This window comes from Podarcis liolepis (genome assembly GCF_965112155.1).
Source record: "Podarcis liolepis genome assembly, chromosome: 10".
In the NCBI taxonomy this organism is placed as follows: Eukaryota; Metazoa; Chordata; class Lepidosauria; order Squamata; family Lacertidae; genus Podarcis; species Podarcis liolepis.
This window is the reverse complement of record NC_139562.1, coordinates 41,379,763-41,397,200: the sequence shown is the minus strand read 5'-3', so window position 1 is coordinate 41,397,200 and position 17,438 is coordinate 41,379,763. Positions and strand designations below refer to the sequence as shown.

Here is a 17,438-nt window from a genome sequence, read left to right as displayed (position 1 = left end):
CCAGGACACATGGTCCTGATGTTCCAGCCTCCTATGGTTTGTTTCTCCTTTTGTTGTTTGGTCCACTTGCCAAGTGATACTCTGAGCTCCAAGCACCTATTGCAGCAGATGGACAGTGGTGGGTCAACACTTGATTGACTGGACACTGCCCAGCTTAAGGTGGGTGGTAGCTGACCAGTGAGACATTATGATCTCTTCCAAAGGCAACACTTAGTGCTCATACCATATGCCTAACAGGTTGAGCTTATAACTCATAACTGCTGTCTTCTGCATTGTTTTTGCTGCGTTAACAGCACCGAAGTGATGTCTGCAGGGCACAAGCCACAGCAATGTTTGTGGACGTTCTGGGCTGCCCAGACGACACAACTCTGCTCTCTGGCTTGCTAATGTGATCCAAAGAAAAAGAAAGCAATGCATTTGGCACCAGCTGTGCTGCAGGAATTGCTGGAAGGAGCCATACAAGAAGTCATCTGACCACCTTAGGGACTCCACTCCACATTAGTGTAGGGTTTACTCCTTAGCCTTTTCTTCTCCTGAAGATGTTCTGCAAGGCAGGGGAGGTTTAGGTTCAGAGTTTTCCTTCCATCAGATTATGTGGGTGTTCTCTTTTCTTGTGGTAAGACAAGCAGAATTTAATGGATTATTTGTGAAATAAAGCACTCAATTCCCTTTGCACAAATAAAATCAATTTTACGTAACACCAAAGAAATGCAGGAAGAAAGAGGGAACAGCTTCACATCCTATCTCATTGATATTTATTACTTTTCTGCTATCCTTATGTAATTTGCATTTTTCTAAAAACTAAATAAAAGAAAAAAGCAGCAAGCAGTTGTTAGTCTATGAAAATTGGTTGTTGTGCTCTAAGGGTGATGCAACTTTGGATTTGATTAGATTCTATTAATGAGATCAAATGATGCTTTTGGTCTTGAGAAGCTAATGCAAACGAAATCTATTTATCACCTTGGCAGTGGTCCTGCAAGGAAGTTAATGACCATTACTGTGCTACTACCAAGCCAATCAGAAATCATGCTTTTTGTGCTGAAAAGCTGAAGCGAGCAATCAATCATTATCATCATCATCATCATAATGCTGTTAAGTGGGAGTCTAGAAAGGAAAGGAAAGCAACTTGGCCATTAACTTCAAATGCACCCTGGAAATGGGTTTCTTTGTGTGCAGAGCACCCCTGGTATCATGGTTGCAGCCTAAGAGATCTTTGCAGCATGAAATAGCTGAAAACACCAGGCAAGGGAGACATTCACACTTAGGTGCTTTATTGTGTGTATAGGACAGGGATAGATGGACAGATAGATTAGATAGTTATAGAGATATAATTTATTTCCCCAGAGAATAATAGAACACATTTCTTACATCAGACGTCTAGGTTTTGTGCAGACCAGGACTCATCTAATAGAATTTTCCCCTTGTCTCAGTTGCGTAAGTATTTCATAGCTTCCATTTTCGATCCATAGACATACTCAAATCAAAACCTCACTTATAACTCATTCTTTGCTGTAAAGCTTACAAAAGCACTCAACAATAGCAAGGCAATTTAGGAAGTTGCATTGTTCAACACCAGGCATCAAAGTCTTTTGTCATTCTTCTGCTTTGTCAACCTGGTGACCTTCATTCTTCATAGTGATCTGGATTGCAGGATGAGTGAAACCATACTGGATATAGCTTTTGTTGTTGTTCTTACAAATAATATGCATCAAATTACTTGTTGTGATTGCAACTTTGTAATATTTATTTGTTATATTTGCATCCCACTATTCCATCAAATTCTGATTCTCAAAGTGCAATCCCAATCCTCTTTTCATACTGTTTCCTAGAAGAGGTTAAGGTGTCTATATGAAGCCATTAGGAGTAGTCATTTAAACATTTGGGGTGGGGTCACATGTGATAATATTCTTAAACCAGCAGTTCTTGGAAATTTCATTTTAAAAAGGAACTGCTTCTAGTTCAAGATCATCCAAAAAAGAACTAGCTCCAGTTCCAGTTTGTCCCTTTAGAAAACTGCCTAGTTCCACTTAAGTTCATCCAGTTCATGTTTAACAGTTCATTAAAAGTTCATTAAAAGTTCATCCTTGGTAAACAAAAAACAGCAATCCACACAGTACAAGCTGCTGTGCTGAAGTATATGGTCCAAAAGTACATCATGGGCCACAGACAGACAGAATGAAAGCAGATGAAGCTTTCACCATCTTTGTATTTCCATAAAAGAAAATGTTTTCTTTGTTTCATTTGTGCCAACCACACAGCTGTTCAAGGCACAATGTGCCACTCACTTCGTTCCTGTGCCTGTATTTCTCAGTGCAAACTGCTCCTTTTGGAAGATCCCGAATGTTTTTAGCAGGAAGATACAGGAAATATCTCACATTCCTTCTTTCTGATTGTGTGATTAAGTGACTAATCATCCTTCGTGACACCAGCACCTCCATATCTGCCTAATAAGCCAAAGAACATTATCTCCTTTACTTTCTCGCCTTCTTTATAGAAGTTGGCTTAATAAGACTCCAGGTTTCCTATGGAGTGTGCGTGCATGATGAAGATGAACTACAGTCATTCAGAGTTCTACCTCAAAGTGAACTTAATTCACCCAACAATTTTGGGACCCACTTTCAGGTGTAGTTCAGAGATTTTTTTTTTTACTAATTCAACTGAACTAGTTCATTCCAAGCACTGGAAACAAACCATTTGTGCCACAATGCTTTGCTAGTGGTACACGTAGAGATAAATTGGCACACATCTGGCTCCTAAGTGATTTGATGCAACACCAACAGTTCCTCTCTCAGGAAAGAAAAGGTATGACAAAAATCAGTGTAGCTTTTCAACAATTTGGCTAGTCAAATATGATTACTGGAATCCAATTTGGGCAAACATGGCTTTTGGCTTTTAATAATGAGGTCAGCAGGTATGGTTTGTAGTCCTTTAATGTATTCTGGGCTGCTGTGCATTTGAGCTGAAGTTAGTTCATCTGCTGGCGTTTGGAGCTTAGATTAATTCAGAGCTGATATTGCTGTGTAATGTGGAACAAATCATGTAGGCAGTAGCAATTGCAGCTGGCTAAGCCCACACGATTGGTACATTTTTATGTCAGACAGCTTTCTGCCTAAGAAAGATATGCTGTCATAAGTTTCATAGCATTAATCTCTTACCAAGCAACTTCCAATTTCTCTTCTTTGTATGAGACATTCTTATGGAATTATGCATGCATTTCTCAACACCAGGGAAAAGATTTCAAATGCATATAACACCCACATGCTTATGGAGAATTAAATTCATTGATCTTGGCAGGACTTACTATTAAATCAGCATGATTGGAGTAACTTTACAGTCTAGTTCTGTACATATTTTTCCAATTATGTCAACGCATCTTCTGTCTGCATGACGCAGCAACTTACTTATCACAAAAGTTGTATGTGAAAGCATACTGTGGGCAACTGTGTTCACCTCTGGTTATCACAGTTCAAGAAGCACGTGGACAAATAAGTGGAAAGAAAGAATTCAAAGAATATCTATGAGGCTGATAAAAGAACTGAAAGGCAATCCTCCATGATGAGAAAATCAATTAGGTATAATTGGTGTATATTTTAAAACATTTTTTGGTTGAATCCAGAGCAAGGTAGTCACACTTAGCAGAACAATCCTATGTATGTCTCCTTGGAAGCCACTTACCAAGAGGGGGGAGGGAGGGTTCAGGCTCAAGGAGCTCACCCCAAACTCCCCTTGCCTTGGCTGTCCTTCTTTTGGTATGTGGCAGTGAGCTGCAGTAGTGGGAAGCTGGGAGAGCAACAGAGCCCCACCTGTTCAATAGGACTTTATTGAATTTGATAGGATTTATTCACAGGTAAGCTTCAATTTCCACTGAGATGATTTCAGTGCTAGTCCTACTCAGAGTAGAACCATCAAAGTTAATGGACATAGAATCATAGAATTGTAGAGTTGGAAGGGAACCTAGTCGAACCACCTGCAATGCAGGAATATGCAGTTGTCCCTTACGGGGATTGAACCTGCGACCTTGGCGTTATCAGCACCACACTCTCATAAACTGAGCTATCCAGGCTAGCATAAGTACATGACTAATTTAGGATTAATGTGTCTCCTTTGAGTAGGACTTAGTTGAATACAACTCCCTGTGACTAACTTCAATCCTCACAGGCATTCATGAAACTCACCTCTGCCACTGCTGTTGTTTTCAGGATACAATGAGACTGGCATATTTGGTGGTGTTTAGTAGGAATGGTGTTTTCCACAGAAGCTGGGAAACATTAGGTTTAAGCAAAAAATAATAATATGGTAAGCCTTCCTTGTCATATGGGCTCTTCCCGATTGTGAAAAACATCTGTGAAAAATATGTCGGCACACCTGAGAGGCACAATCTGCATCCACCCCAATTTATCCCCACCTGTTTCTTGTGTGGTATTACTGAAACAGCCATCTTGAATTCCCCAAAGATAGGAAAATGGAAGATGGATAGATAACTTGTGTTCCATAAAAGTCTTCTCTGTCATCAGATGATAGGATGGATTCATCAAGAAACAGATAAATGAAAATAATTATACTGCATCAAGAACTAGATTTAATCTGATGCAAGCCTGAGCCCCAGAATTTCTTTTCAATTCTGGGATTCAGCCTTAGGTTGTCTGAAGGAAAGACACAGCCAAAGTCTACAATCTTATAGGTATGATGTTTGAACAAGCCTGAATCCCAGGACCTCTCTTGTTAGAAATTAGTGTGGGTGGCTGTGCCATTTATTTCTTTTGATACAGCTTCTTCTTATCATGCATTCAGTTCATCTTCATTACTTTAAGCAGTTAATTGTCATTTGTTTTCACTATCCGCTCCATTTTCTTTTTGTAATTCGCTGGCACCACCTGTCAGGCTCTATTCACCCTTCCGTTTTGTGAAACATAATCATAGAGACTTCTGTGTAAGTTGTTTGGCAGAATATATCGCAGATCTGATGGGCTGGGTACATCTCTGGAAGCAAACACGGCTGCTTTTCTTAAATCCTGTTTTACAAGATTTTAATGAAATTTTAATCGCCATATAGAAAAGGTTATTATAGTGATCACACCAAAGTTTAGTTATATAATTGACTTTTTCATCACAGGATCTTCGCTGGTTTTGATTCTGATCCTTGCTGAAATCAAATGAATTTTTTCATCACGGTTGCTGTGAATGTTGTTTTGCGTTATAGCAGTGACTGCCCGGATATCCATTTTGAATGGATAAACTGAATGCTTAGGATTTTCTGATTTATTGAAGTAGACTTGTGCACGTGCGCAAGCACATGTGTGTGTTTAGCATTAAAACATGAAGAGCATCGGGAAGATATGAATGCTAACAACATAGATCTCTTTGAATTGGGTAATCATCGCCCTTGGCTAGTGTTCGCTGATGACTTTGACCTGCATCTGAGTCACTGTCAAGAAAAGGCAGCAGCAAGTGGAGAAATGTTGCTCATTATATCTGGCTGTGTTGAACACATGCACTTGTTTTCTGAAGCTCTGAATGAGACAAGTACCCAGCCAGCTCCTGCTGACTCGAAGCTAGCTTGATTTACCAGGTCACAATGCAAGGTGGGTTAAAGGGGTGATTTTAAAGCCAGCAGTGAATAATTCCCTCAGCACAAGAAGCATAGTTAGAAGCCCAGGGGACCTGGCAAACTATAGAAAGGCAATTGTTTATCCACAGCAGTCTCCTACTGCTTTGTGTAGATAATTCATATTTGTGTTATATAAACTTTATTTGCATGAGGTGAAGTATAAAAGAGAAGTGTACGAAATCTGGAGTTCTTTTGTTTAGGAGATGCAATTGTTTTTTAGATATATTTTCTAAAGGCAGACTCTCTTTGCTTTGTTCCTTTTCTCTTAATCTTTTACTAACAGTGTGAAACTTTGTTCTGTGTCTTTGTGTGTGTTTTCTCTTCACAGTGCCACCTTGGGCCTTAATAGCCATAGCCATAGTTGCAATCCTATTAGTCCTTACCTGCTGTTTCTGTCTGTGTAAGAAATGCTTGTTCAAAAAGAAAAACAAGAAGAAGGGCAAGGAAAAGGGAGGAAAGAATGCAATTAACATGAAAGATGTAAAAGATTTAGGCAAGAACTTGAAAGATCAGGTAAAGTATATATCTTGTTCTTGAGCAATGTTTCATTTAAAACCTGAGTGAAAGTGTTTGAATATTAGACCATCAGTGGCCTGACAGCAGTATTGTGTACTGGAAAATGATTAGCACAGCCCTTGCTAACCTTGGGTCCCCCAAATGCCTTGGACCATCAGCCCTAATAGGAGTTGCACTCCAGAACATCTGGCGGACATTAGGTTGCTAAAGCCTGGGTTAGCATAATTCTTGTATCAAATAACAAGGAAATACTTTGAAGAATGTTCCACTAGTTTTAGTGGAACATATTCTCTAGCAAATTCACATGAGCATGTAGCATTTATTGGAGTTTCAGGTCTTCAGGATACAACCCAGAATCTTTTTCCCCCCAGTGCTATAGCACAGCTGCTGAACATCTAAAATAGGATATTAATGAATGTGCATTGGTTTTCTTCATTAAACAAGATTATTCTCCTACAGCCCAATCAAATGCATGTTGACTCAGAAGTAAGAGCCATTGAATTAAGTGGGGCTTAGTGCCTAGTAAACATGCATTAGGATTACATTGATAGTTCTTGGCACTCTTTGCTGACTCTTAATGTCCACCTACAGTAAAGAGACAACTCTTGTATGGCCACAGTTATCCACCAAAGCACTTTGGTACAATGAATGAGCTATTAATATTTGGCAAGGGAATTATTGCCATCTTTACGAAATTAACAATTCACAGAATCTTTGGGGTAAAACACTGCATTTTTTTTCCCTAAAGAAAATATAAGGTGGGTTTGTATGTATTCCAAATGCCACAGGTTTAACAGGTGTATCTTATGGGTAAGGAAAGGAAAGAATCTTAACATGTGAAGCAACACTTACATTGCAGAATCTGTTTCAGGAGTGATGTTGATATCCTGGAATTTTAATCTTTCCTGCCATGCCTTTATTGGGACTGCCCTTTTCTTACACAGAATCAATTGCATCATGACAGAGCGGGTCTTCCAGATCACAGGGAGTGGTTTCTTCTCTCTTTTTTTATGCACTGAATTCTCTGAACTGGAACTCAATTGGTAAAAATTACTACTCACTCAAATTAGGATTACATACATTATCTGATGCAAAAGGAAGATTATATTGATATGTAGTATAAACAGATATCAAAGTGTTTTTTGGTAAAGGAGCTGCCCATAAGCAAGACTGTATAGGTTATGGATAAGTTCCACTCATGGTAGTCTCTGAAGTGGCTGGTTCATGATTCTGCTTCTTAGAGAGGAAATATTATTCACAGCATATGCAGTGAGAAAATTCACTAGGGGGGTGGGGAAATGTAGACAATTCCATCCAAACCTTCTGTAGGTTGTCCTTCCCTTTATATTTGGACTAGGACACTGAAGTAATGAAAATTCCTGTTTTTAATTGGCAAGGAGAAGTGGCTTGGGTCTGCTCAAATCATTCTCTACAAAATATAACCTCTTCCACAAAGTTAGCAAAGGGTGTTCTGAGGGAGAGTTGTGGTGGTGGGAAAATGAAAGAAGGGGGCTGGGACAGGGGCAGGGCCATGGGAAGAGGAAGGGGAAGAATGGAATAGAAAATAATGAAAGGGGGGTACCTCCTTGTCTACCCCGATATAGTATAATACAATAATGCACTGTTTTCAAAGCCCCAGTGGTAATAGTCATCAGTGTGAAGCAGAGTTTGGGAAAACTTAGATTGTGTTATACCAGATATTACGTAGAAAGGCTTAGAAAGTTACATTGGATGGTGGCAATTCTATAACTCTTCTAGATTTAGTTCCTCCCTGACCCTTGCTAGCTAGATTGTGTTGCCGCCATTTATTATCTCACAGAATAACTGCAAAACTATATTGGCATGGCACGGAATAAGTTAAAATTCTAGAATAACTTTAATCAGTAAGTTTCATTCCAAAAGCATGATTTAGCAGATATTTTAATTTCACTTCAGCAAAGGATTTTGTTTCTCATTTACATGCTAATTGTGATTTGCTCCTTCTTAATTGCTGAATTTACTATGGCAGTTGTGATCAAACCTTTCCACTTGAGGACAGAAATAACTTGAAACTGCTCTACTATAAGTAGAAAAGTCTCTTTATGCTTTGATAATTATACTAATGGAAACAATCTGTCATTTCTTTGTAGGATAAATTGTGTGTACATTTTGTTATCTTTTTTGTGAAATTTGTTCTGTATTATTATGTAATATTTTCCTTGTGATTCTATTATATATTAAGTGTTCTTCATTATATTTGTTCTGGCCTGGATAAATGACCAAAAAAGTGATAATAGCACTGTTAAAAATTTCAAATATATGAGTATGTTATAGTATATTCATACAGAATTTGGTAGAAGCCTCTTCCACTGAAGCCAGAAGTCTAAAGTCTGTTGCTAATTCCTTGTTAAATGCAATAAATAAATAAATCTTAGGGATTATCCACCCTTACCTTTCCTCCACACTTCCCACAGTCCACGCTTTAAAACTTTGTGTCCAAATGCTCTCCTCCCCCTTTCTTAAAGTTAAATAAGAACAAATGGGGAATTCGTGTAAAACCCCAAATTGCTGTTTCTTGTGCTTCAGTTTTAAAGAGTGGGTTTTCATGGGGAAAGCTCTGGGGCAAAAGAAAGAACACTCAGACACAGAACATTAAAGTGTGGACCTGTTCTTGCAGAGAGCAGGGCAAAAGGTAAATGTGGATCCTTAGAGGCTGAATAAAACTGCTTTCAGTTATTTTACACAATGGATGCTATCAGTAATTTAAAAGAGAGATTAAAAATTTGTTATGTAAAGTTGTTGAAGCAGCCTTCAACAACCTGGTACCTTCCAGATGTTTAGGACAACTCCCATGGCTGTGACTGTTGGAAGTTGTAGTCCAAAACATCCACCAGGATGGCAAAGGCTGAGGTATAGTGTTTAGAAGATATAATTATAGAATTGCCATAAATTTCAGGTATGTTCCCCATCATACACCATTATGTGGGGGGGAGGCATGGTTCCAGCTTTTGCTTTAATAGAAGCTACAGTTCCACGTTACACAATAAAATAAGTATAATATGATTTTATCTTGGGCTAAAATTACTTAATACAATGAAATCTGTAGCCGTGATTCAACTCCAGTTAGTAAAGCAAACAGCAGTTTCCTGTGTTTCATAGTATCGCAGAACTCTGGTTTGTTCCAAAATGCAAGCAGGCATTTTCATTTTGTCCAGCATGTGAAGGAGAAAGAGAAGGAAGGTGGGGTACACAAGCTCAGTGCTCACTGCGGCTCATTGTTGCTCTTCTAAAGTAAAGTTTTCAAGTCTAAACCATAATTCTGAACCAGGCTTTATAGTGTTATGCTTGCAGGCATGTAAATTAATAACAACATGTTTTAGAAGTCCCGCATCTCCCAAGGTCTCATTTAAAAACTCCATGGGCTGTATGTTTCCTACCGTGTTCCCCACACACATATCCCACAAAGCTAATGGTGCACCTTTGGGTTGATACTAGAAACATTAACAGTTCAAATTGTGGCAAGCTAAGATATTTCAAATATTAGGTGTATTTTTTTCACTTTTTAAACAGAATTTAATTATATTCGCAAAGCTCCAATACCTTCTGGAACACCAGAAACGCCCATTTTAAAGTTACTAAATGTAACTTTTATACTTTTATGCACTTAGAAGGAGCTATTACACTTGCAGCATACACTGGTTCTGCAAGAGAATAACCAACAGCCATTTAATCCTGCTGAAGTCAGTGCTGATTTTGTTGGGAATCAGCTGAGTAGTTTTTTCAGCTCTTTCCAACTTCATGGACGTGTCAAAACTTGCTCAGCACTTCTTATTGGGCAAGAGACAATTTGTCTCATTACCCAAATTCCAAATCACTAGAATCATTATTCACAAATTGTTTTCCCCTTTTGTCTATATGCATAAGCGTTCATTGAAATTCTATACATGTTTAATTAGAAGTAAGTCCCATTTAATTCACTGGAGCTTAATCTCAGGTAAGTGGATGTAGAATTGCAGCTCTAGTCTTCTTCTGTGATGTATCCTAAGTGACCAAGTTTAAGTTGATGGTACACACAGATTTATTAACATATATAATTACATGCTCTTCATTTTATGTACCATATATATTCAGAGTAGTAACCTTCATTATCCAAAGCCATAACCTTCATTATCCAAAGGTTCGCATTTGCATCAAGAACGCTGTACCAAAAAATAATAATAATGCAGTTTTCTAGCCTGGAAGTTCATAATTAAAATAAGAGGGGCTGCCAGGCCCATGTGAGCAAACTGTTGATAGACCTTCAACTTTTTTCATAATCCTCTCTGGCAAAGGAACCACCATCACGTCCTGACCTCCCTCACTACGACATGCTGAGGTGTTTACGTTATATCTGACAGTCCAGGAGAGTTCAGTGCAAACCAGCTTTTTACACTCTGCAGCAAGAGTAGGCTTTTCAGGACACAGAGCAGCCTGCAAAATGTCAAACCGCATTGTACTCTGTGTGCCATTTTAGGTCTCACATGAGCCATGTGAGGGTGTGGCAGCAGAACAACAGACAGCACAAGCAGTTGCTGCAACTCCAAGAAGTGCTATGACAATGACCTTATTCAAAAGGACCCATTTCATAATCTCCTCCCTCCCCAATTTTCTGCAATGACCACAAACACCCAGTTCTTATAGTTATAGACATCCGTTCTTCTGAATTCATATTTTACCTTTTCTTACTCTTCTTCACTAATCCAGTCAGGACTGGCCTAAGACATTTTCCTTTTTGTGGCAGGGCAGCAAATATCTGCTCCTACCCTCCACCCCACTGCCCACCCCTGGTCAATGTGTACATAGTACCCAAGGTTGGTCAACACATATTGGCAGCTGAGGTAGAAAATCCCACAAGCACCTCCCACTATCTATGACAGTGAAAAACACAGTAATTACACACTAAATAACCAATGGTTTGCTGCTCCTTTGTTATCACAAAGGAGCAGCAAACCAGCTGCCTGAGACAGCAGCCTTGCTCTGCGGTTTGGTAAGACCAGCCTTATTGAATAGTTTTGTTCTCTTTTCCCTTTCCTGCCTTCACTCCGCTAAATTTATTCTGCCAGGAAATCATTCCTATTCTTATAGGTCAGAAGTAACCAACAAGATGCCTTCCAGATCTTGTTGGACTGCAACTCCCATCATCCTTGAGGTATAGTCATGCTAGTAGGGGGTTGATGGGCCTTGTAGTCCAACAACAGCTAGAGAGAACCATGTTGGATGTTCCTGCTATAGATTCCCCTTTACAGCATATGGAGCCTATTAATCTTCCAGCAATCCACACATGCCTCTTTGCTTTTATGTTATCATACCTGACAGCTCACCATGTTCTGACAGCTCACCGTTATCCCATCTGTATTACCTCTCTGACAGAGATCATATCACTTGCGTTTTACAGAATGTCTTGCACATTGTTAATTTTAAAGAAAGCATGCTAATTTTAAAGAAATAAATACATGTATTAGACTCGTTTTTTAAAAATATATATGAGATGAACGCAGGCAGGAAGTGCTCTTACCTTATAACAATATCATTCTCTTGCAGTTGTAGTCTCAGTTCCAGAGCAAGGGACCTTGGCAACTGTCTTAATTAAAATCAGTGAGGCTTCTTAGGACTGTAAATGTATTTAGGATCAAAATGTAAGCTTTTGTACTTCCAAGGATTCTGGTGTAAGTGGTTTGTGGTCTGCAACAGCGTAATCCTATATGTGTTTATTCAGGAGTAAGTCCCTCTTGGTCCAATAGGGATTTCTCCTAATTATGTGATAGGATTATAGCCTGAGGATGCAGTTCTGTACATTTTTACTTGGAAGTAAGTCCCACTGTGTTTAGAAGGGTTTACTCCTGGGTAAGAATTGTAACCTAAAACTTTTATGTGTATAGAAAATATTATCAGTATCTAGGGGAATAACTACCGTACTTAAGTAAAGGGTGGATGATCATAGGTCTCACAGCACAATCCTAAGCATGTTTACTCAGAAGTAAGTCCTGTTGAATTCAATGGAACTTACTCCCAGGTAAATTGTGCATAGGATTGCAATCTGAATTATGTAAAGGTGTTGAACAGCAAATGTACAATCTATGTAAATGGTCATTTCTCCATGGTTTGACTAATGTTTTTGTGTGTGGATGTTTTAATTTTTATTTCTTCCTTCTATGTCCTCCTTATCTATGTTGTGTCTCATGACTGTTCTGGATTGTCACTTGCGGTAGGTTTATTTTGCTCTTTGGACACACCTAGTCTAAAGCTCTGATATATTTAGTCTCCTGACAGCTCTGGCTCCTCAGCTGAGATTTATACATAGCTTTGACACACATCAAGAGGCTGAACCAAATTGATTTCTTTCTTTTGCAGGATTATATTTCAAACCCCACCCTCAATTTTCTATATATACTAAGCCTGAAGGTATTAGAAAGCTCAAGTTTTGATATGCACAGAAAATAATGTACATATTTTTCTTTCATTTTTGCATAAAATCAAAGTTACCAAAACTGCTCAACATAAGAAGAAGAAAAATTGTTTCCTATTGGCTTTAAAAAGATCACAATCTTATTCAACTACAGTGTGCTTCATTTCTTGTGCTGTTTTATATATATATATATATCACATTTGCACTTTTAGACAGCATTTCTCTGCCTTCTTAAATAGAAGTAAGAGTAAGCCTGACTGAACTCATTGTGGTTTACTTCTGAGTAAGCATGAGTAGCATTCCACGGGCAGTTCCTCTGCAACCCTGAACTGCATTAAACTGACTTCTGGAAATATGTTGCTGTATCTGGGAAAATATTTGGTCCATTATTTCTTGAAGCATCTTCCTATCACAACTTTCACTGCTGCAATTTATCAGTCTGCAGCAATCCTCCTGTGTCTCCTTATAATTTTCTGCTGCCATTTCCTCCACCCCATGTAAGAAGAGTGGGAAGGGGTGAACATTCAACCCGAGAAACACTCTAATAAGTTCTGATTTAATGACTCTGAATTTAATGTATTGGTACAGCAGAATCCTTGCTGAAGCTCAGCCTTTGGGAAAGGAGTCGACTTAATTATATCAGTGATGAACAGTGGCACTGAAAAATTATCAAAAATTTAGTCCCATTTCTTGAAGAATAATTGCAGCAATGGTCTCGATCTTTTATTAGGTCACAAAGTGTTAGAGGAGAGGGAGATGTAATATCTCAGCCATTAAAATTACATCAGGCTGAAATGTTCTCACTTGCTAGATACTTTGATTTTACAGAAAATATGTCTCTTGATTAGATCAGGACATTGGGACTTGGCACCGTTTATGCCACTAACTGTGATAGTATGTTGCTGAGGTTTTTTCCTGGTGCTTTTACCTGCTGGGGGCGGGGAGGGGGCAGATATTTGCCAGCTGCATTGCTACTTACAAGGATAAGGCTGCAAACTTCTAGCATAACTGTTATAATGTCAGCAAAATGTTGAGTTTTCTGACTTGGTGCTGCTGAAGCTACTGTCCGATCCTTATGCAGGATGCAGGATGGCTACAATCAATGTACAACACAGTACTTATAGTCAGGCCATGTCGGCATGTTCATTTATCACTTCTTCCAGACATGGTTTTACCTGTGCCTTAGACAGGGATCTTGTGACTCTCTAAATGTTATTGGACTTCAACTTCCATCATCCTTCACCAGTGCTTAAGGGGACTCTCCTTTTGACTCAAGAAAATCACCATTTTAGAGTTGAAATCAGGGGGGGGAAATACAGTTAATAGACCAAAGTACAAAGATCCACAAAACGTTAAGGGGTATGGGTACCCCTGCGTCCCCTCAGAAAAAAGCACTGTCCTTCACCGGCAATGCTGGCTGGAAATAATAATAATAATAATAATAATAATAATAATAATAATAATAATAATAATAATAATAATTTTATTTATACCCCGCCCTCCCCAGCCAGAACCAGGCTCAGGGCGGCTAACACCAATAAAATTACAATAAAACGTAAAAGAAAAAGAAAAAACAGTTAATTAAAATATGAGTTAAATTACAATTTAAAATGCAGAATCATTTTAGTAGTAGCCCATAAATCAAAACCATAAGGGGAGGGAAAACATAAGGGTCAGACTGAGTCCAAACCAAAGGCCAGGCGGAACGGCTCCGTCTTGCAGGCCCTGCAGAAAGATGTCAAATCCCATAGGGCCCTGGTTTCTTCTGACAGAGCGTTCCACCAAGTCGGGGCCAGTACTGAAAAGGCCCTGGCCCTAGTTGAGACCAATCTAACCACCTTGCAGCTCAGGACCTCCAAAGTGTTGTTATTTGTGGACCTTAAGTCCTCCATGGGGGATACCAGGAGAGGCGGTCCCATAGGTACGAGGGTCCTAGGCCAAGACCAGCACCTTAAACCTGACCCTGTACTCCACCGGGAGCCAGTGCAGCTGGTAAAGCACTGGATGAATGTGGTCCCGCGGCAAGGACCCCGTAAGGAGCCTCGCCGTGGCATTCTGCACGCCCTGGAGTTTCTGGGTCAGCTTCAAGGGCAGCCCTGCGTAGAGCAAGTTACAATAATCAAGCCTGGAGGTGACTGTTGCATGGATCACTGTGCCCAGATCAGGGCCAGAAAGGTAAGGGACCAACTGCTTGATACGGCGGAGATGGAAAAATGCCACCTTTGCTGTGGCTGCAACCTGCGCCTCCATGGAAAGCGAGGCTTCGAAGGTTATACCCAAGCACTTGACAGAAGGCGCTGGCACTAACTGAGCCCCCGCAAGAGATGGGTGTTGGCCCCCAAAACCCATGTCATCCCAACCCAGCCAGAGGACCTTTGTCTTCGAAGGATTTAACTTCAACCGGCTCCCAAGCAGCCATCCAGCCACAGCTTCCAAGCATCTGGTCAGTGTGTCCAGGGCTGAGTCAGGGCAGCCGTCCATCAACAGATAAAACTGGGTGTCATCAGCATATTGATGACAACCCAGCCCAAAACTCTGGACAATCTGAGCAAGGGGGCACGTAAAGATATTGAAAAGCATCGGGGAAAGAATTGCGCCCTGTGGGACTCCACACACCAAGGAGTGCCACGGCGACAACTCCTTCCCTAGCACCACCCTCTGTCCCCGACCTGAGATAAAGGAGCGCAGCCATTGCGGGACTGTACCCTGAATCCCCACATCGGCAAGGCAGTGGTCCAAAAGTTTGTGATCGACCATATCAAAGGCTGCTGACAAATCTAAAAAGAATCACCCGCCTCAATCCAGCTGTCTACGGAGTTGGAGGGCAACAACAGTTAGAAGGCCACAGGTTCTTCATCACTGCTCTACGCAGTCAGGTCCCACCGGGGCTGGATTTAGGTTTGATGAGGCCCTAAGCTACTGAAGGTAATGGGGCCCTTTATATGTCTAGCTGTTCATTGTCAACAACAAATTACCACTGTTTTTTTATGTTGAATATGTGCTATATGGTAATTTATGGAACTAATAGGTATCTAAAGCTATTTGCACATAACAAAATATGTATTTTATCAAAGTAATTGTTGAACTGAAATACAATTAAGAAGAAGTATATTAATAGTGAAAAATTTTGAAATAGTGAAGCCATAGCTTGTTTAGCTTATAAGTAAATCCGACACTACCCACTACCCATGGCTGATTTTTTTAGTGGTATTATAGGTGTCCTTAATTAGCCAATTGGATGATTACCTGGAGATGGGATATATGACTTCAGTGAGACCAAATTGGCTTAATAATAATAATAATAATAATAATAATAATAATAATAATAATTTATTATTTGTACCCCGCCCATCTGGCTGGGTTTCCCCAGCCACTCTGGGCGGCTTCCACAGAAACCAAAAAACACTAAAATATCATACATTAAAAGCTTCCCTGAATAGGGCCGCCTTAAGATGTTTTCTGAATGTCAGGTAGTTGTCCATCACCTTGACATCCGATGGGAGGGCATTCCACAGGGCGGGCGCCACCACCGAAAAGGCCCTCTGCCTGGTTCCCTGTAGCTTCGCTTCTCGCAATGAGGGAACCGCCAGAAGGCCCTCGGCGCTGGACCTCAGTGTCCGGGCAGAACGATGGGGGTGGAGACGCTCCTTCAGGTATACTGGGCCGAAGCCGTTTAGGGCTTTAAAGGTCAACACCAACACTTTGAATTGTGCTCGGAAACGTACTGGGAGCCAATGTAGGTCTTTCAAGACCGGTGTTATGTGGTCTCGGCGGCCGCCCCCAGTCACCAGTCTAGCTGCCGCATTCTGGATTAGCTGTAGTTTCCGAGTCACCTTCAAAGGTAGCCCCACGTAGAGCGCATTGCAGTAGTCCAAGCGGGAGATAACTAGAGCATGCACCACTCTGGCCAGACAGTCAGCGGGCAGGTAGGGTCTTAAATCCAAACTGTTTGGTTTAACTGGGTTGCAGGTGACCAATCTGCTGCTTAAGTTTTTCCCCTGAAGGTCTGTGGTGTGTGGGGGAAACAACTTGAAAATAAATTTGTAAGTGGGAATTTACAAGAAACACGCAGCTGTTTAAAAAGATGACAGTAATTCCTCTTTAACAAATTCTATTGATAGAATGTGTGAAAAAACAAAACTATGTATGCAGGAGATCAACAATGGAATGAAATCACTTTCTTTCTTAGTCACATCTATAAGAGTTGTGTATTGACAGGTTTCAGGAGTAGGAAGGGAAGGGAAAGGTCCAAATGCATGGAACAAAAAAACAAGTCCTATCAGATCAGTCAAAAAGTCCCTCTAGGCCTGCATCTTCTTTCACACCAACCAGATGCTTAAGGGAAGTCCTCAAACCAGGCACAAAACATGATGCTGTTGTCCCTGAGCAGCTAGCATTAAGGGTATTGAATTTGGTACGTCAAAAGACTTCCTCAAATAAATGTAACTGAGAAATTTGCTTTTGATGTCTAGCCATGAGGATGTAAGTGTACACCAGCCATTTCCAACTCTGAGCTGGGGTACACTTGGAATACTACAAGAAAACTGCCAGTATACTGTGGGAAATAGATTGCAGGTGGTAGCTTCACCTCACCCTTCTAATGTATGTTTAATCTTAGCTCAAACCGGTGAAGCTTTCTGCCACTGCATCTGGATGTTATGAATGCAGCTTCTAAAAGTACCTCTTTCTGCACACAAAAGACCTACTTTGCACTCAGGATGATGCCCCGTTTTGGTGTGTGAGGGGAGATGCTTGCAATTCAACAGAGCAGAGAACAGTACCAGTCTGTGGCCTTTAGCCCCCATCCAGCATGGCTGGTGATCTGGGGTGATGGGAGTTGTAGTCTATCAACATCCAGAGGACCTCGGGTCCCTGACCTAAAGTCTATTG

The 17,438-nt window shown here is 40.4% G+C and overlaps 1 protein-coding gene across 4 annotated transcripts in view; it reads left to right on the top strand.

Annotated features, from left to right (window-relative positions):
- Positions 1–17,438, top strand: part of SYT1 (synaptotagmin 1) — a 335,884-nt gene that overhangs the window by 233,432 nt on the left and 85,014 nt on the right. For all 4 annotated transcript variants that reach the window (XM_083463109.1, XM_083463106.1, XM_083463108.1 and 1 more), the window contains exon 4: positions 5,937–6,121. In XM_083463109.1, the coding sequence (XP_083319235.1) occupies positions 5,937–6,121 (185 nt within the window). The remainder of the gene's footprint in view (positions 1–5,936; positions 6,122–17,438) is intronic.